Here is a 21387-nt window from a genome sequence, read left to right on the forward strand (position 1 = left end):
GTTTTGGTTTGAACATTGGGGGGGTTGAAGTGGACCCTGGGTCATGCTCCCTCTTAAGGTTTATTTATTTGTTTGTTTGCTTAAATGTTTATTTTTGTAAAATGGTCTTTTGTGCTATCCACCACACATGCAAAGTTGGTTGATTGTGTAACTGCAATAAATTAATAGGCTAGTTAACAATTACTTGTTTACATAGGATATATAATGTATTATATATTATTTAGACACTTAGGCTATAGTTTGACAGAATGTTCTAATTCAACACGCCATGGGAAGTCAATCAAACTTAACATTTTCTTAAATTGATATTGTTTATTTCTTACTCCTTAACAGTTCATCAGGCTCTTAATGATTTAATCTGTGCCATCACTGGAATATCTGAAGGCCAGGTTTTTCCATCACTCATCATGTGGTGGCTTCCTAACCACCCAGGAACAGGTGGTAAGACGTTCTTTACTCATAAGTTGGAAATAAAGTCATTGTCCATGACAAAAATCCGTTTCTTGCTTTGTTCATTTAAAGACAAAGATGCAGCTTACAACAAACATATGGATTCATGGTTCTATGGCTCTTAGAATATGGTAAGAACCATGTATTCCTGCCACCTGTTACCCTCTCCACACACACAACCATGAGGGTTTAAATGTCATATGACATACACCAACTCCTCCCATTCAACACCGCCATCTAGTGGTTAAAAATTACATTTGGCTCCTACACCCCGTCCCCATAATTGTAATAATATACATTTACAATTACACTTTATATACACATGAAAGGAGCCATAAAAGTCTTTATATGGAAACTCTGAATCAGCTTCAGTTCTCTGCTTTCAGCAATGGACAAATTTTGGATACAGGCCTATCCAACTGGCCTGTTTTTGTCTTAAATTGGACTGATCAGACAAATCCACCTTTGTCAGGGTAGGTTTTGATTTATTCTTCCCAACAACCAGGATCCACGAGGAGCTACAGGATCCATGATGACAACAATATCTCCCACTGTAAAGCTTCTTCATGGCCTTAGAGAGTCGGACTCGTAATTCAAAGGTTGTGAGTTTGAGTCTCGGGCCGGCAGGGATTGTAGGTGGGGGGAGTGAATGTACAGTGCTCTCAATACCATGACTGAGGTGCCCTTGAGCAAGGCACCGAACCCCCAACTGCTCCCTGGGTGCCGCAGCATAAATGGCTGCCCACTGCTCCGGGTTTGTGTGTTCACTGCTGTGAGTGTGCACTTTGGATGGGTTAACTGCAGAGCACAAATTCTGAGTATGGGTCACCATATTTGGCTGTATGTCTTATCACTTTCACTTTATCGATTTCTGTCTCTCTTGTAGTAATGGTAAGTATTCCCTTACCCATCGTTTCCAAAAAATATCCGACAAGTACTGTACACTGTTAGATATTTCAAAGGGTTTTTACAGTAACTTACTGGCAACACTGTTAGTTTTACAGTAAGATTTACAGTAGCAAACTGTATTTGATTTACAGTTGCAAACTGTACTGTTTTACAGTAAGATTTACAGTAGCAAACTGTATTTGATTTACAGTTGCAAACTGTACTGTTTTACAGTAAATTACTGTAAAAATCCAATTCATCAGTATACCGTATTGACCCGAATATAAGACAATGTTTCTTTCTTGGAAATACATCTAAAAAAATGCGGTTGTCTTATATTCAGGGTCTAGACTTTGACATGTCAATAATACACCCACAAAAATGCATAAAACGAGTGTGCCATGAAATATGTAATGTAATGTGTGTTGTAAAGATCGCGAGTGAAACAAAAGAAAAAGAGAAGCTTACAGGGGCACGAGTCGTGACTGTCAAGTTAGCCTGATGGGACCAAACTTCCTCTGTAAGTGATTTTAAAACATAAGACTGTACCCAGATTTGAAGACTGCAATAAGATTTCACTTCTACTGTTAATAACATTTTGGTTAGATTGATAGCCTAAATGTTATATAATTCAGTTCATAATATTCATAATATATAAAAATGTTATTTTTATGGTATATCAAAAAGTGTATATTTTTCAGTGTCATAGTTGGTACATTTTACCAGTATTTACCATACTTTCAAAACAAAAATGAAAATAGGAAAAATATCCAATATGAAAATAATTTAAGAAAAATTGTGTTTTACAGAAAGAGAGGGAAAAGAAAACAAGATTTGGTTTTCAAAAAGCCTTTTTCCAAAAGGTATATCTGGAAAAAGGGGGGTCGTCTTATAATCAGGGTCGTCTTATATTCGGGTCAATACGGTACTACTGTAATTCCTTCATTTTAATATAGATTTCATTGGATTTGATCATTTTTAGATAGAATTCATTATATTTTTACTCTACATAGGTACTACTGGCATTCAATTAAAACAGACACAATAATTACAAAATATCAAATGCTTTATTTAAAACACTGCATGTATAACACTTAAAAATACAGTCTTCTAATGCTGGAACAGTGCATCTTCACCATTTCTCCTGTCTTAGGACGTTTTGCAGTGCATTATGTTGTGTCCTCTGGATTTATCCTCACAAAGAATCTTTAGGCAACAGAAACATAATGGGGGAAAAAGACAAACATCTGCAAAACCCAGGTGCTGCTCCAAAACGTGGCCACCACCTTTGCTCACCATCCACTTCGTTAGTGACAGAAATGTCTTCTCTGAAAAACAAGAAGTAGAAATGACACACTTTTAAAAGGCAAACCCCATATAGAATACACAAACCTCTCAAAACCATAGTTTCTCAATAGGCCTCTGGCCAACATTAACTACTAATCATATTCTAAGAGCCATAGAACCATGAATCCACGTTTATTGTAAGCTGCATCTTTGTCATTAAATGAACAAAGCAAGAAACTGATTTTTGGCATGGACAATGACTTTATTTCCAAGTTATGAGTAAAGAACGTCTTACCACCTGTTCCTGGGTGGTTAGGAAGCCACCACAAAAAGTAAGAACCATATCAGACTAAGAATTACTGTTGGAATGAAGTAGAATTTCCTTGCGCACTGGAGCAAACAGAGGAATTCTGTGAATGGAAACGTCGACTTGCGCATTGGCAGATGGAGTGACTACTATTGGAGTGTGGATCGCTTGCATGTTGTGTTGCAGAGTCTTGGCATCTTGAACCAAACAGAGAGTGTAAGCTTTAAACTTGATAAATATATATATGTATATATATATGTATTGTGATCATTTTTGGATAGAGTTTTGTTAGATCAGGTCTCTAAATCAGATCCAGCCCTGGATGTCAGATCCTAAAATATCTGTTTTGTCTGGTATTCAAACAACTTGTTAGCAGCAAGTTTTGTCTGGAACCCAACACTGTATTAACAGTCTTCTATCAGCCATGAAGTTGACTGAAAAAAGCCAGAGAAGAGCAGAAACAGGACATAAAGTAATGATGATAAAAATGAGCTGAGTTTATTGAATAATCTTAGTTGTGTATGTTTCAATGCTCAGTCTTCGTCTGACCAGCACAAATTTACTGCTTCACAACATCGTTCTGTGATGTTAAAAACCTTGAAAAAGAGACATTCTCTCGTGATTAGTATTTAAATGATTAAATGATAGATTACAAAATGATTTAAATAATCAAATGATAACTTACATAAATGGATAATGATTATAAATGATTAAATGAAAAAATAATTAAATGAAGAATAAATGAGTATAAAAGAAAATAAAACAACACAAATGTACGTTTGCTCTCCTGAACACACACACATGTGTTGCTGAAACCAGAGACTCATTCTGAAACAAGCAGGTCACAGATAAGAAAGTCATTTCCAGGCACAGCTCGGTACACAGAGCTCATGGGAGTTTCAAGGGCACTCGGGAAAAAAAAGGAACTGGGCATTTCACAAGACATCCCAATAACAGACACTAACAGGCAGGGGCGCCTTAAGATAACCTACAGCATTACAGTAGGCCCCCCTACCTCAGAAAACCTTTATTTATTTGTTTTTTTTTTAAAGCTTCCTGATCATTATTTATGTCAAATTTAGATTTTTTTCTTGTTAATATGCCAGTTACATTCACAACACTGTTCTGCGTAAAATATGAATATAACTGAATATGCAAATTCACTCTTTGCCACAAGGTGGTGCTTATGGAACATCAGAATTATAGCGTTACATAAAGTAAACACTACGTTATTACAGGCTTTATATGAAAAGGTAATATGGTAATATGAAAAGAAAATGCCATCAAAACTTTCCTGGCTAAAATGTGAGTTTACAGGTATGATTTAAACACCAAACATCACACAAAATATTCATTATTCATCATCAGTAGACTGAAACAACAAGCCATGTTGATGTTGTCATAAATGTGGGCTGTTTGGTGATTGCTACTGTGTTTTTATTTTGAAACGTGTTCACATTTAAATAATTAAATCATAGCCGTATAAAGTTTAACGATCACATTTAAGAAATAGGACTATTCCTATTTTTCCATCCCTGGATTTAAAATTGAGACTTTGAAGCAGCACCTTTGATGGAACACAGTGACTGCATCTAAAACCTTCATCTGACACAGATTACAGTGAAGTTACAGAAAGTTGTCTGGTCCAGTTCCTTTCACACAGCAGTGTTGTTTCTCTTGTTAATCTGCACATTAACATAAAGACACTCTTGTGCTGGGCTACTTTACCAGCGCATGCATTGTGCATTCCGCTTACAGTATATCGGTGGAACATGTGGAACATACCAACGATACAATCTGTGTGGGGGGAACATAAACTCAAACATTCACTATATAGGCTACTACTGCCAGGGCATCGCTGAAAATGAGTGTGTGAGTTTGTTTACAGAATGCTGTTGTCACTGCTGCAAACTCTCATATAAATAATTATTCGAAAAACATAATTTCCCTACATTCCCTTTCCAGTGTAGGCCCCTGGGCTCCCCTTGAAGCCCGTGCATTAATGCGCCCCTGCTAACAGGTTTGAATTGGTTTTGAACATTTTACCAAGTTGAAAGGTAAATAAACGAAACATGCTGATTTCGCTGAGAAGACTCAGGAAATATTACAATATTGACCTTACTATTATACACCAACAATACACACAGCAATAAGCATATAATAATAAAGAGGTTGACAAATCAGCTCGAATGAAAGAATATCAGTCCTTAGAGAAACAAATGTAATAAGATATATGGCCAAATTAGACACACAAGTATGAGTTTATTAGTTGACATTTTGACAGATAACAAGGTACATGTTCCATGACAGAGATTTTTAGGATAAATTTATAGTAAAATAATACATGTAAATATTCAAAGGTTATTGATACCTGTGTGACTAGAGTGAAAATGACACTTCTGAACCCAGAAGAGATATACCGGTTTTTCGACCAACTGAGAATCCAAATCCCAGTATTTTGGCCTCCACCCCACCCAAACCAATATATCCACCCGTGTCGACTCCAAGTCCTAATTTCACATCTACTGGACCAGCACTAACTGACGCACTGGCAATTTCAACCTGAGCCATTGCTCCGACCCCGAGTCTAGCCGCAGTGGCTTCAGCAGCAACCGAGGCGTTTGGACCTTTGGCTTCTACCCTAAATACACTGCGTTCAGCACTGTATCGTCCGACTCCTGCTTCCGCATAGACTCCAGCTTTGGGAATCCTCCTTCCTGGTTTGTTTTCAAAACCATCCACATATGATCCAGCTCGAGTATAGGTGCCTTCTGCATTGGTATCTGCAGGTCTGTCAATCGTGTCAATCATGCCTATGATGCCGCTTCCTGAAGCAGTAGCTGATGCAAGATCCACACTTGCCTTTTTTGAATCACGTCTTTTCCATTTCCATGTGTCCTTTTTGAGTAATTTTGGATTAATATCACTTGAAAATTTGACTCTGGACGGTTTTTTAGGCAGACGTTGGTTAGAATTTCTATGCCATTTTTTATCTGAAAATAAAACACATTCATTTTTACTGTACACAGTAATTAATCAAAAATCATGGAGACTAACAAGGAACTGAAACAGGAGACAGAAACACATGGAAATGTAAACCAAAACAGAACATAACCATGACATAAATGTTAAAAAAGTAATGTCTTTCAAATATATTACAATATTGTTGTGGGAAAAATGCATTTAATAGAGACATCAGTAGCATTATATCAATGATACTGCTCTTCAATAATACTAGGCTACTTAGTAAAAAGATGGGTTACACTTTATTTTAAGGTGTCCTTGTTACAGTGCAATTATACATTTATGTACTGAGTAATATTAATTAACTACATATACTTACTATATGGTAAAGGATTATGGTTTGGCTTAGGGTTACTTGCATGTAATCATGCATAATTTATTGTTATTATAATAGTAAGTACATGTAACGAGTAAAAAGGACACCTTAAAATAAAGTGTTACCAAAAGATACCATTAAACACACATTTAAAATATACCATCTTTATGTTAAGTTTCTACATTAATTTGGAGGTTCAATGTGAAATTATGACTATATAATGTGACGAGCGTCCCGATTACCCATCAGCGTCGTCCTGGAAACGGATCAGGATCACCTGCAATCCCTCGTTACCGGCCGCTCGGTCACAGCTGAGACTCATCAGCAGCCGCCACTTAAAGCCACGCCGAACCATGCCACAAGTGAGTTTACTCTCCATGAGCCAGGAGCTAATGCCTTTCTCTGGTTGTTCCCTCAGACAGCAGCGTGTGACCGAGCGGCACCCACTTGAGCACAGGATTTTGCACCGAACACGAACCCACGAGCAAGGAAGAGGACGAGAGTCGGCACGCACAGCACAGAGGCACCACCGCACTTGACACCCACCTGCTTGTTCACAAATAAATCCACCCTCCGGGGCATTTATTTTGCACTTCCTTGTCGTGTGATTCTTCACCCCGTGACAATAAATACATTATATTAATATGTGATTAATCAATTAAAAATGTGCGATTAATTAGTATTTTTTATTTGATTGACAGTACTAACCTTAACCTTTTATAGATGTTACTGTTGGTAATATTAATTCATTTTACTGCTCAATATGCATTTCAGTTTAATTTCTAATTTTATAGGCCCCCTGGAATAAGGTTGGGACAGCCCCCTGAAAATTTTAAATTCGATAATCTGGCCCTCAAATTGAATGGCCCTATGTCTCTGCTGTGTGTTTTTCTGCATCGTGGCTGATTTGTAGATTGCACCCAACCTCCTCCAAATTTTTTTTCCTATTTTTTCCTATTTCCCATTTATTTCCTATATGGCATTCATTTTTGATGTCGAAAAACACTAGTGTGACTACACTGTAGTGATTGGTGTAAAAATCTTTCAAAGCATATTTATTTTGAACAACACCAGAAGGCTAAAAGAAAAAATCAATGGTGGTCTTCTGCATCTTCATAATCTGCTATTCTTATGTCTCTTAAGCATGCAGATGTCCAGAAGACATTTTTATGGAGTTGAAATGAGTTATTAGGTGTGTTCGACTTGACACGGCATTGTGCAGACCGATTGCCATCTGGATCGAAGCAGGTGGAATAGTCTAAATAAATTGCTAATTGGTAAAGTTATCACGTCAGTGCTGTTAGTTGCAATAGAAAGAGTCAGCCTTATGAGACACGCCTGGGACTGCATTTGTGCTGGTCTAGCCTGGAAAATATGCTTTCTTAATGCTATTAAAGCATGAGAAACAACATAAATGACACAGTTGTTGTCAGATTTCATTGGTAATTTCAAATATGAAATTTAATTGTATTGGTGAATAGCTTTGGAGAATATGAAATAGCTGCCCAAGAGGTGTTTCAATAATAATAATAATAATAATAATGTTTTATTTATTGAGCACCTTTCTCAAGCTCAAGGTTGCAGTACAAGAAGAAAATGGGCTAGACATGGCATTAAGAAGATACAGACATAAGCACATGCATAAACAAATACGTATATACATATATAAACACAGAAACATTAAACAGAGGTGACCTGAAAATACTGTTAGATAGATAGGAGATTTGAAAGAAGAGATAGTAGAGCTCAACGCTTGAATAGGAAAAAAAGAAGTGCCGGTACTCACCCCCTCCCCCATCTTATTTATTTATTTAATTATTCATTATTTTAATAAATAAGTACTTTTTCATTTTCAGAATTCACAATATATGTATAGTGCCACAATCAATCAATCAATCAATCAATCAATCAATCAATAATTAAATAAACATTTTCAATATTACAAACAAGCACAAGTCAAGCTGCGATACCAAACCGGACCACAAGGAGACGCCAAAGACCACTCAACTGCCTGCCTGTTCTAATACCGATCCATTCAGAATCGCTAAACCACTGACCACCACATCATCTAAAAACCCTTCAGCCAGCATCCATTATAAAACTCTTGCTTTTAAGCGAAATACATGTGTGAAAAGAACAATTTAATGACAGCTGGACATAAGTCACTATTCTCTCCGCAATCTCTGATGAAATCGGCCGTGTTTTCCCTGCATTAGTACTGTCTTGTACTTACTGTTTGAATTCGCTTAATAACTGGATCCTTGGACTTTCCAGGAGTTTACCGGTTTAAACTTTAATTTTTAAGGTACTGTTTTCGTTATAATTAACTGATTCAAATTAGTAATCAATAATTAATTATTATTCTACTACTGATGTGGTCAAATTGAAAACCCCTGAGACTGACTCCGCTTGCATTCATTCACGTGATGAGAAGTGACCCTTTCTGGTACCGGTGTTCAATTTGTGCTACCCGCTCAGATTGTGCTACCTCCCATTAAAAAGATAGGTAACACAAATTGATAGCGAAAAATGCTACCTATCAGATTGTGCTACCAGCATCTTATTCATGTGGTTTGAGGCTTTTTTAAATGTCCATACCTAGCAGGGACTTTGCTTGAGATAGCACAGACGCCACGTGACTGTCACATATGCCATCAAAGTATTGCAAAATAAAACTGACAAAAATATATAAACCCACTTTATTAGTATTTAAATAGTAGGCTATAAACTCATTGCACATACAGGGGCTGTATTAAGCAGTAGGCTACATAAAGTATTGAATGAAAAAGTGTTTCTGTTGCTTCACGAAAACGTCTGAAATGGTTGTGTATTGGACTAATATTGCATCTAAACCACATCATCTGTGACAAAGTACGCAAACACTAGATGAGTGTCACTACGGGAAGCAGAAAGTGTCTCACATCTCTGTTTTCAGAACATTACAACATTGTAAACGCGAGAAGCTGGTTTTACTCCACCTTGCATGCTAATATTTATTTATTTGGTGCGATTCAGGTTTGGTTTGCCTTTTCACATCTTTATAGTGTGGTAGTAATATATTTTTAATTTAAGGATTAATCAATTACCTATTTTATACAGAGAGTGTTACAACAAACTGAGAAAATGAAGTAAATAAATACACAAAATAAAATACATAAATTATCATATAACACTAAAATGTCGAGTCAAATATACTTACCATATTCAGAATTTTCATGGATGTTAGAGGATACTTCACAGTATTCATCTGCAAAATAAACAGATGAGCTTTAATGCAGTGCATACAGACACAGATGTTTATAAAAACAACAAGCTTTATGGTAATGTACATTGTTTTGCGCTGAACATTAGAACAAAGTAAATGTGACAAGTTGGTTTTAGGGAACCTTGCAAGTATATATTTCTGTATTTTGTGATTCATTCTGAGATTTGGTTTGCCTACATCTTCATAGTGTGTTAGTGATAATATATTTTACATAATAAATCATATTTTTTTCATTTAATAAAGACACACAGATTATTTTGAATATGACAGCAATTACCTATTTCTTTGACCTATATCATTCAGTGTTTGGGAATATTCAGAAACACATAACAAACTACATTGAGAAAATGAAGAAAGAAATAAATGCACAAATAAAATACATAAATTAACATATAACACTAAAATGTAGAGTTTATGCAAAGTCAGTGTTAGTAAATACAGAGCAACTATTACAATACACTTACTAGTTTCTTCATGTCCATGGTTAAAATGTCTGGTATCAGGTCCATCAGAGTCTTCATCTGCAAATAAGGCAAATCAGCAGTACAAATAGACACAAATGTGTAGAAAAACAAGCTCTGTATGAAAATGCACTTACCATTTTCACCATGTCCATGGTGGCTAAACTGTAGTTCTTTGGACATTTTAGTATCTCACAAGTTCTCAGTCTCAATAAGTATTTGGTGGAGTGTCGTGGTGTCTCGGTCAGAACCGCTGCTCCCTATATATACTGTATGGGGCAGTAACTGAAAGTGAAAGACAAAAACGAGAAATCCTGCAGTAGGTTTAATTGAAGCCCAAGCCCTTGATCACTTTCCATCCCATATGGAGCCCATTGTCACTTAAAAGAAATGTACAAATAGAAGTGGTGTATGATGACTACGTGAACTATGACTTGTATTATTTGTTCCTGTTATTTATTAAAACTGAAGCCCTATGATGCCACTTTCTGAAGCAGTAGCTGATGCAAGTTCCACACTTGCGTTTGTTGTAGTACGTTATTTTCCATTTCCATGTGTCCTTTTTGAGTAATTTTGAATTAAAAACACTTGAAACAGTAACTTTGACTGTTTTTTTTACGCAGACGTGAGTTATAATTTCTATGCCATTCTTCATCTGAAACTAAAATACATTTATTTTAGTGCAGTGCAAATATAGACAGATATTTTGAAAAAATAACAAGTTTTGTATGAATTTACTTCATCATTTTACACTGAACGTTAGATCATGTGAAGGTGAAAAGGTGAAAAATAATTTGACTCGACCTTGAAAGCTGCAATTTCTGCATTTGGTTTATTATCATAATTGTGTCATTTGGTCATTTGATGTTGTAAATTGTTTTTCAGTTCACATTAGTTTTTACTGCGCACGTGACTGGAATTACAATTCATCAAGATACAACAAATAAGTTTTTGTAACCCAAGTGGATTTATGAAAGAAGTGTTAAACATTTGATGTTGAAAATAAAAGGAGAAACAAAAGGACTTAATAGATTCCCTTTCGTGAGTAAGCCAACTCAACAAGAAAGATCAACCTGATCTCACAGAATTCCGTGTAATGTTCACGGACTTAATTAACCCCGAATCTGTGGTGGCATCATGGAATCGCCGAAAATTCCGTGATGGGCTCACAGAAGGCATCAGCCGTGGTCCATGCACGGACTCACTGGTTCAACACCAGCGCTGCATCGAACCACGTAAAAAGATGCAGTTATACTTTCACTGGAGTACCTGACCCCACCCCTACCCTAAACCTACCCGGTTCTGAACAATAATGATGACGATAAATTTCCCAGTATCGCGTCGGCATATTGATGCTAAGGGTTTCCGTGCGTGGAGCACGGCTGATGCCTGTCACTGACTTACATTGGTATCACTTCTGTGAGCCCATAACGGAATTTTTTCTGTGAGCCCATAACGGAATTTTTTCTGTGAGCCCATCACGGAATTTTCGGCGATTCCGTGATGCCACCACAGATTCTGAGGTTAATTAAGTCCGTGAACATTACACAGAATTCTGTGAGATCATGTTGAGAAAGATGCACATCAAAACTTGTGGACTAACTTTAAGAAAACTGCATGTCCCATACATGACCATCCCTACAGTATAAATTCCGGGTATCTCTTGTTCTTTTAAACCACAATAATGGATAAGACTGCTGACTTGGCAATTATACAGAAGACGATCATTGACGCCCTCCACAAAGAGGGTAAGTCACAGAGGGTCATTACTGAAAGGTGTGGCTGTTTACAGAGTGCTGTATCAAAGCATATTGAATGCAAAGTTGACTTGAAGGAAGAATTTGGGTAGGAAAAGGTGCACAAGCAACAGGGATGACTGCAAGCTTGAGAATACAGTCAAGCAAAGCCGATTCAAACACTTGTGAGAGTTTCACAAGGAGTGGACTGAAGCTGGAGTCAGTGCATCAAGAGTCACCGAGCTCAGACGTCTTCAGGAAAAGGGCTACCAAGCCACTTCTGAACCAGAGACAACGTCAGAAGCGTCTTACCTGGGCTGTGGAGAAAAAGAACTGGACTGTTGCTCAGTGGTCCAAAGTCCTCTTTTCAGATGAAAGTAAATTTTTCGTTTTTTATTTGGAAATCAAGGTCCCAGAGTCTGGAGGAAGAGTGGAGAGGCACAGAATCCATGTTGCTTGAAGTCCAGTGTGAAGTTTCCACAGTCAGTGATGATTTGGGCTGCCATGTCATCTGCTGGTGTTGGTCCACTGTGTTTTCTGAAGTCCACAGTCAACGCAGCCATCTACCAGGAAATTTTAGAGCACTTCATGCTTTCTTCTGCTGACAAGCTTTATGGAGATGCTGATTTCATTTTCCAGCAGGACTTGGCACCTGCCCACACTGCCAAAGGTAGCAAAAGCTGGTTCAATGACCATGGTGGTACTGTGCTTGATTGGCCAGAAAACTCACCAGACCTGTATTGTCAAGAGGAAGATGAGAGACACCAGACCCAACAATGCAGATGACCTCAAGGCTGCTATCAAAGTAACCTGGGCTTCCATACCACCTCAGCAGTGCCACAAACTGATCACCGCTATGCCACGCCGAACTGAGGCAGTAATTAAAGCAAAAGGAGCCCCTACCAAGTATTGAGTACATATACAGTAAATGAACATACTTTCCAGAAGGCCAACAATTCACTAAAAATGTTTTTTTTTATTGGTCTTATGAAGTATTCTAATTTGTTGAGATAGTGAATTAGTGGGTGTTTGTTAAATGTGAGCCAAAATCATCACAATTAAAAGACTTAAACTACTTCAGTCTGTGTGCATTGAATTTATTTAATACACGAGTTTCACAATTTGAGTTGAATTACTGAAATAAATGAACTTTTCCACGACATTCTAATTTAATGAGATGCACCTGTATGTGTGTGGGTGAGTGTATATAAGTGTGTGTTTTTTGTGTCTGTTTTGTTCTCTTGATGTTTTAGAGCAGAGCTTTTCAACTGGCGCCCTTTGGGACCAATCCGGCCTGCAAATCATCTTCATCCGGCCCGAGGGAAGAGTACATGCACATAGGCCTTGAATTGCTCCCAAGGTGGCAACACTGGCCCGTGCTCTTTTCACAACCAAAAAAAAAAAAGAAAAGGAAGATGTGGAACAACAACAACAATCTACCAGAGATTGCAACATCAATAGACGGCAGCATTGCAACAAGCACTTTTGTGAGAGGGGCATGAGATATCCACAACTCTAGTTTAAACAAGTACACTCTTAGAAAAAATGTACAAAAAATGTCACTGGGGCGGTACCTTTCCAAAAGGTATCTGTCATTACTTCTGGAGAGAAATTGCACAGACACTTGTCAAAGATGAAGATAAAAGATATAAAACTCCAGGTTGTGGTAATTTACCACCATCCTGGGCAAATTCTAGGCACCTTCCTAGAGGAGCTGGATGGGCTGCTGTCCTCATTTCCGGAGGATGGCAGTCTACTTTTAGTCTTTGGCGACTTCAGCATTCATCTGGACAAGCCTTATGCTACAGACTTCCATTCACTCCTTGCTTCATTTGATCTCAAACGCCTCACCACTACAAGCACGCACAAATCAGGCAACCAACTTGACTTAATTTACATGCGCAATTGTATTGCAGACAACATTTTGGTAAAACCCCTACATATCTCTGACCATTTCTTCATTAAATTTAACCTATATTTTGCTACCTGTGTGCCACCAACCCCTATACCAGTTACTTTTAGACGAAACCTATGCACCCTTTCACCCTCCCATCTTTCCTCTGTAGTATCCTCCTCTCTTCCCTCACCTACCTATTTCTCATCTCTGGATGTGAATGCAGCAATGGACACTTGCTCTACTTTAATTTCTTGTCTAGACAATATTTGTCCTCTCTCCTCTAGGTCAGCACGGGCTGCCCCTTCTAACCCCTGGTTATCCGATGTTCTTTGTGGGCATTGGACCAAACTCAGGGCAGCAGAGAGAAAATGGCGCAAATCAAAAGATCCGTCAGACCTGAGTATGTATCAGTCTTTGCTTTCATCTTTCTCTGCTGAAGTCCATACTGCCAAATCTTCATATTTCCACAACTAGATCAACAGCGCTTCAGACAAACGGATTCTCTTCAAAACATTCAATTCTTTCCTCTGTCCCCCTCCACCACCTCCCACCACTTCTATAACAGCTGACGATTTCGCCACATTCTTCACAGACAAAACTAGAACAATCAGTAGTCAATTCTCAGCCCCACACACACAGGACCTCAAACCAACCACATCCACTGCTAAAACTCCCATCTCCTCCTTCTGTCCTCTCACTGAGGCAGAAGTATCGAAACTTATCCTCTCCAGCCATCCTACTACATGCCCTCTAGACCCAATCCCCTCGCACCTTCTCCAAGCAGTCTCTCCCACACTCTTACCAGCACTCACACACATCATCAACACATCTCTCCTCACACAACATGATCTCACAGAATTCCGTGTAATGTTCACGGACTTAATTAACCCCGAATCTGTGGTGGCATCACGGAATCACCGAAAATTCCGTGATGGGCTCACAGAAAAAATTCCGTGATGGGCTCACAGAAGTGATACCAATGTAAGTCAGTGACAGGCATCAGCCGTGCTCCACGCACGGAAACCCTTAGCATCAATATGCCGACGCGATACTGGGAAATTTATCGTCATCATTATTGTTCAGAACTGGGTAGGTTTAGGGTAGGGGTGGGGTCAGGTACTCCAGTGAAAGTATAACTGCATCTTTTTACGTGGTCCGATGCAGCGCTGGTGTTGAACCAGTGAGTCCGTGCATGGACCACGGCTGATGCCTTCTGTGAGCCTATCACGGAATTTTCGGCGATTCCGTGATGCCACCACAGATTCGGGGTTAATTAAGTCCGTGAACATTACACGGAATTCTGTGAGATCAGGTTGCCTCACAGGCATCTTCCCCACTGCATTCAGGCAGGCCCGGGTAACCCCACTGCTCAAAACACCTACATTAAACACTTCTCTTATAGACAGTGCCAGACCTGTCTCTCTCCTTCCAATCATAGTGAAAACCCTTGAACGAGTTGTTTTCAACCAGGTATCATTGTTTCTTTCACAGAACAACAAACTGGATGCTAACCAGTCAGGTTTCAGGAGTGGCCATTCAACTGAGACTGCACTACTGTCAGTCAGGGAAGCCTTGCGGATTGCAAAAGCTGATTCTAAATCATCAGTTCTTATTCTGCTGGATCTATCTGCTGCTTTTGTCACTGTCAATCATCAGATCCTCCTGTCCGCTCTCTCATCACTGGGCATCACAGGGATTCCACTTCTCTGGTTTAAATCCTATCTCACTGGCAGGTCTTTCAGGTGGCCTGGGGAGGGGAGGTATCCAAAGTGCATAAACTGAGCTTCTTGTCTTCCCTGCCACTCCAACTCTACAGCATGATTTCATTATCCAGCTAGGTTCTTCTACAATTACCCCATCAACTTCGGGTCAGAAATCTTGGTGTAATCTTTGACCAGCTGACCTTCAAAGTCCACATTGCAAAGACTGCTCGATCTTGCAGGTTTGTATTACACAACATCAGAAAGATTAGGCCCTTTCTGACGGAGCATGCTGCACAACTTCTTGTCCAGGCCCTTGTCATTTCTAGGCTGGACTACTGCAATGCTCTTCTGGCTGGACTTCCATCAAGCACAATCAAACCTCTACAAATGATTCAGAATGCAGCGGCACAACTGGTCTTCAACGAGCCCAAAAGAGCCCATGTTACACCTCTCTTTATCTCCTTGCACTGGCAACCGGTTGCGGCTCGCATCAAATTCAAGACATTGATGCTTGCATATAGAACAACCACAGCATATCACTGCTCAATATATATATATATTAGTTTTTGAACAGTAAGATTTTAAATGTTTTTTTACAGGGTTTGTACGGTCATGAAAAACCTGGAAAAGTCATGGAATTTTAAAACAGCAATTTCCAGGCCTGGAAAAGTTTTGGAAAAATAAATATATATATAAATAATAATAAATAATATTCGTTATTGAGGTGTTTTCACACCCCTTTGGGTGTGGTTATGTTTCCCCTTTGTGTGCTCTCTCTCTCTTACTCTCTGCTTGCTTGGCAGTTGCAAATTGCTCACAGGAGGGGCTCATCAGAGAGGGTGCAGAGACACAAACCACATAAAAGAGCAAAGATGCAATGTGGAGGGAGGTACACTTCTCTCCTGCTCCAGACTTGTGTTGGGTGTTGCTTTTTATGTTTTTGTCTGTTGAGTGTGGTGCAAACTTTTATCCAATGAATGAACATTTATCCATTCAATGATAATAATAATAATAATAATAATACATTTTTAGTATAGCGCCTTCAAGAAAGGATGAGAGGAGCAAAATGTAGATGCAGAATATAAAGCTTTAAAATATAGACACAATTAAAGATTGTTTAAAGTATTAGAACATAGACAGAAAAACATTTTTACATATGGTTACCATTTTAAATGTTCCTCTTATTTATTTATTTTGGCCCATTTGTTGTTGCTTGTGTTACAGTAACATATTTAATAGATTGTAGAGTTATTTTATTTTTTTTATCAATATTCTGATTTCTCTCATTAAATTTAATGTTAACAGAACTTGTTCTTTAAGTTAGTTGGAATCTCACACATGAATTGATTTACACATGATTCATTTTACTCATAACCTGTAGGTTATATATTTTGGGGGTTTTAAAATATGTTGTTAAATATGTTTGTCTGATAAAATGTGTTAATAAATCATGTGTTTTTAATTAAGATACAGAATAAATAAGAGATGACCCACTTTACCTGGAAAAAAATAAAGAAATAAAGAAAATTCTGGAGTGCATGATTTCAAAATGTTTATTGGTATATATCTTGCAAATAACAAATATGAACTGTATTCAAAAGTAATAAAGAAAAAAAAAAAACCATTTAGGTATCTAAATTATGTTTTACAAAAAGTGGCCCACTTTACCTGAATTCACCCAAATAAAACAATGCCACAGAAGAACCATTTTTGGTTTCCTGAAGAACCTAAAGAATCTAAAGAACCTGGACATTCCACAAAAGAGTCTTTATGGTGGAAAAGGGTTCTTTAGACTTTTTTTTATGTTCTTTTAAGAGCTGTTCATCAGAAGGTTCTTTGGGGAACAAAAATGGTTCTTGAAAACTTTCTTTGCATTTACACGACAACAGAATTTTTGGGGGCCTCAAAGCACAAACGTTAGAAAACTGTTTTTAAAGTGAAAGTTTTGCAAGTGTTGACTACAAACCATGGTTTGCATTCTTAGTGGTGGGGTGTTACATCCCTAGCATGTTTGTGTTATTTTAATATTCGTTATTGAGGTGTTTTCACACCTCTTTGGGTGTGGTTATGTTTCCCCTGTGTATACTCTCTCTCTCACTCTCTGCTTGCTTGGCAGTTGCAAATTGCCCACAGGAGGGGCTCATCAGAGAGGGTGCTGCAGAGACGCAAACCACATACAGTGGTGTGAAAAAGTGCTTCAGGCCCACTTCCTGATTTTTACTCTTTTTTTGGCATATTTGTAACCCTTCAAAGATTCAGATCATCAGACAAATTTTAATATTACACAAAGATAATGCAAGTAAATGCAAAATGCAGTTTTTAAATGATGATTTCATTTATTAAGGGAAAAAAGCTGTCCAAACCTATACCTGGCCCTACGTGAAAAATGTATTGCCCTCTCCTATTAAATCATGAAAGAACTGTGATTAACCACATTATTTTAGAAAGCTGAGTTAAATTTCAGTAGCCAAACCCAGGCCTGATTACTGCCAGACCAGTTGAATCAAGAAATCACTTAAATAGAACCTGTCTGACAAAGTGAAGCATGTTTAAAGAGCAACACATCATTCCGCGATCTTAAGAAATTCATAAACAGATGAGAAATAAATAGTTTACATGTATCAGTCTGGAAAGGGTTATACTGTAAAGTAGGGCTGCACGATATATCGCATGCGATATTTATTGCGCATCTTGTCAGTAAAGCCGGTTCTGTAATCAGCGGTAATTTCCATCACGTGCGTGATTTCACATGGAGCTGCATTTACCACACAGAGCAGTTGTTCACTAACAAGCTGCGCAAATCCACGTTCATTATCAGCGTGTTTTGCGCAGCTTGTAGGTGAACAACGGCTCTGTGTGGTAAATACAGCTCCATGTGAAATCATGCACGTGACGTTACCGCTGATTACAGATCCGGCTTTACTGACAAGATGTGCAATAAATATTGCATGTGATATATCGTGCAGACCTATTATAAAGCCATTTCTAAGGCTTTGGGACTCCAGCAAACCATGGTCAGAGCCATTATCCACAAATGGAGAAAACTTGGAACAGTGGTGAACCTTCCCAGGAGGGGCCGGCCTACCAAAATTACTCCAAGAGCACAAAGACGACTCATCCAGGAGGTCATAAAAGAACCCAGAACAACATCTAAAGAACTGCAGGCCTCACTTGCTTCAATTAAGGTCAGTGTTCATGATTCAATAATAAGAAAGAGACTGGGCAAAAACAGCATCCATGGGAGAGTTCCAAGGAAAAAGCCATTGCTGACCAAAAAGAACACAAAGACTCGTCTCACATTTGCCAAAAAATATCTTGATTATCCCCAAGACTTTTGGGCAAATATTCTGTGGACTGATGTGACAAAAGTTGAACTTTTTGGAAGGTGTGTGTCCCGTTACATCTGGCATAAAACCAACACAGCATTTCATAAAAAGAACATCATACCAACAGTCAAATATGGTGGTGGTAGTGTGATGGTCTGAGGCTGCTTTGCAGCTTCAGAACTTGGATGACTTGCCATAATTGATGGAACCATGAATTCTGCATTCTATCAGAAAATCCTGAAGGAGAATGTCCGGCCATCAGTTTGTGACCTCAAGCTCAAGAGCACTTGTGTTCTGCAGCAGGACAATGATTCCAAACACAGCAGCAAGTCCACCTCTGAATGTCTCAAGAAAAACTAAATTAAGGTTTTGGAGTGGCCAAGTCACAGTCCGGACTTAAATCCGATTGAGATGCTGTGGCATGACGCTAAACAGTCCATTCATGCTCGAAAACCCTCCAATGTGGCTGAATTAAAACAATTCTGCAAAGAAGAGTGGGCCAAAATTCCTCCACAGCGATGTGAAAGACTCATTGCAAGTTATCACAAACGCATGATTGCAGTTGTTGCTGCAAAGGGTGGCACAACCAGTTATTAGGTTTAGGGGGCAAGCACTTTCACACAGCGCCATGTGGGTTTGGATTTTGTTTTTCCTTCATAATAAAATACTTCATTTAAAAACTGCATGTTGTGTTTACTTGTGTTATCTTTGATTGATATTTAAATTTGTTTGATGATCTGAATCATTAAAGTGTGACAAACGTGCAAAAAAATTAAAAATCAGGAAGGGGCCCAACACTTTTTTCACACCACTGTAAAAGAGCAAAAAAGAAATGTGGAGGGAGGTTCACTTCTCTCCTGCTCCAGACTTGTGTTGGGTGTTGCTTTTTAAGTTTTTGTCTGAGTGTGGTGCAAACTTTTATCCATTGAATGAACATTTATCCATTCAATGATAATAATAATAATACATTTTTAGTATAGCGCCTTTAAGAAAGGGTGAGAGGAGCAAAATGTAGATGCAGAATATAAAGCTTTAAAATATGTTAGAAATCTCTGTTAGAAATCTTATAATGGGCCATGTTTGGATCTTCCAACCGTACAATAATCCAAACACAAACCTCAAAACAACACAGACATGAGTCACTGAGCACAAAACCAAGCTTCTGCTGGTCATTCCAGTCCTCTGACCTGAACCCTGTAGAAAATGAGTGAACTGAAGAGAAGAAGCACCAACATGGAGCTGGTAATCTAAAGGGTCTGGAGTGATTCTGGATGAAGGAATGGTCTCTGATCTCTTGTCAGGTGTTCTCTAACCTCATCAGGCATTATAGGAGAACGTTTAGAGCTGTTAAGAAGATAAATTCTTTTCACATCCTCTCTGGCACCATTAACGTTTAAGGACACCAGCTTTATGTCACACATGGCAAAAATAGGACTACAGTTAAACCAAACAATAAAATAAACACAAAAAAAGAAGAAAAAACAAAAACAAAAAACTACAAGCACTTAATCATCATTTGCTATTTGTGTTTTAACGTTCACCATCAACTTCTTAAGATGACATATTTCCTGATCAGTAAAGGTTGATTGGGTAGTGGGTTCTGTGTTTTTCATGAAAAACCTAACTGAGCTAAGAATCAAACTCAAGTCTGGAAAAAATTCATCAACTTTGACAGATCTAATTCCTTTTGTTTTTTGCAAAAAAAGTCTGAATTTTGGCAAAAGAATAAACACTTTCTGCATCCACTTGTGTGTTCCCACATTCACTTCCACCCTCCTGTGTACCTGACAAATTTTCTTGAGACTGAGATGAACAAACCATTGGGTGCATTTTTGTGACTTGATTAGTATTTGTTTTGTTTTCTGGGCTCTTCCTTTTGTTTGACATTTTGGAAAAATCCAAAAAAAAAAAAAAAACACTTAATCAGTTCTGTAGTTACATGTACAGTATAATCAAAGTCTTCAACCTTGAACTTAAAAACCAAGTTCAGCTCTTCATAATTTTTCTTGAGAATCATATGAACATGTCTCTTAAAAGACACCACATGTTTATGCTGGGGAGACTTGCAACTGAAAGCAATCATTTTTATAGGTGACACTAATTTTCCGTATCTCCCTAGCTCTTTTTCCAAAAGCTCATTTTTCAAAAACGGGGGTGAATTCGAAATAATGACCTTTTTTGCAGGACCTGTCAGAGACAGAACTGGTGTGTATGTGTCATTAATGGTAATCCCGCTCTCAAGCAAACGGTTTACTTTATCCACCTCATCCAAAAAAATGACAACTGCACCATTCATCCTGGACACTGACTTAATGCTTTCATAGCCAACAAACTCACCTACCGCTAAACTACAATCTAGCATGCCGGCACGTTAGCTTCTGAAAACTAAACTGCTCTCCCGCAGCCATGCTGAGCAGCTGTGTGTGTGTGTGTGTGTGTGTTGAATTTTTTTGTTAAGGGATTGTTATGTGGGAGTGTTCTAACTTGTGTTTTGTTGCAGTTACCCAGTAGCTCACCTGCAATCAACAGGCTAATTGATGTCACCTGAAAGGAGCTATTTAAAACTCCAGGACATGCTCTCACTCTCTCGCTCTCTTTGATTCTGCAGCCAGCTTGGCAGTAGCTGGACTTGCTTCGTGACAGTCCCTTCTTCATTTCTGTTTTGATTATTTAATAAACCTTATTTTATTTGGTAAACCCGTTTTGTGTCCTTTATGTTGCTTCCCC

At 38.3% G+C, this 21387-nt stretch overlaps 1 protein-coding gene and 1 long non-coding RNA gene across 2 annotated transcripts; one reads left to right on the top strand and one right to left on the bottom strand.

Moving 5' to 3' along the window:
* Nucleotides 1-5152: 5152 nt before the first annotated feature.
* Nucleotides 5153-10290, bottom strand: LOC131548939 (uncharacterized). The gene is made up of 4 exons (XM_058790553.1): nucleotides 10136-10290; nucleotides 10002-10058; nucleotides 9472-9519; nucleotides 5153-5925 (listed from the first exon to the last, which is right to left on the bottom strand). The coding sequence occupies exons 1-4, from the start codon at nucleotides 10179-10181 to the stop codon at nucleotides 5312-5314; spliced, it is 765 nt and encodes a 254-aa protein (XP_058646536.1). The 5' UTR covers nucleotides 10182-10290; the 3' UTR covers nucleotides 5153-5311.
* LOC131548940 (uncharacterized) lies at nucleotides 5825-8205 on the top strand. The gene is made up of 2 exons (XR_009273293.1): nucleotides 5825-6208; nucleotides 6448-8205. It is a non-coding gene; the product is annotated as an uncharacterized LOC131548940 (long non-coding RNA).
* Nucleotides 10291-21387: the final 11097 nt, after the last annotated feature.

The sequence above is a fragment of the Onychostoma macrolepis genome, chromosome 11, assembly GCF_012432095.1.
Source record: "Onychostoma macrolepis isolate SWU-2019 chromosome 11, ASM1243209v1, whole genome shotgun sequence".
In the NCBI taxonomy this organism is placed as follows: Eukaryota; Metazoa; Chordata; class Actinopteri; order Cypriniformes; family Cyprinidae; genus Onychostoma; species Onychostoma macrolepis.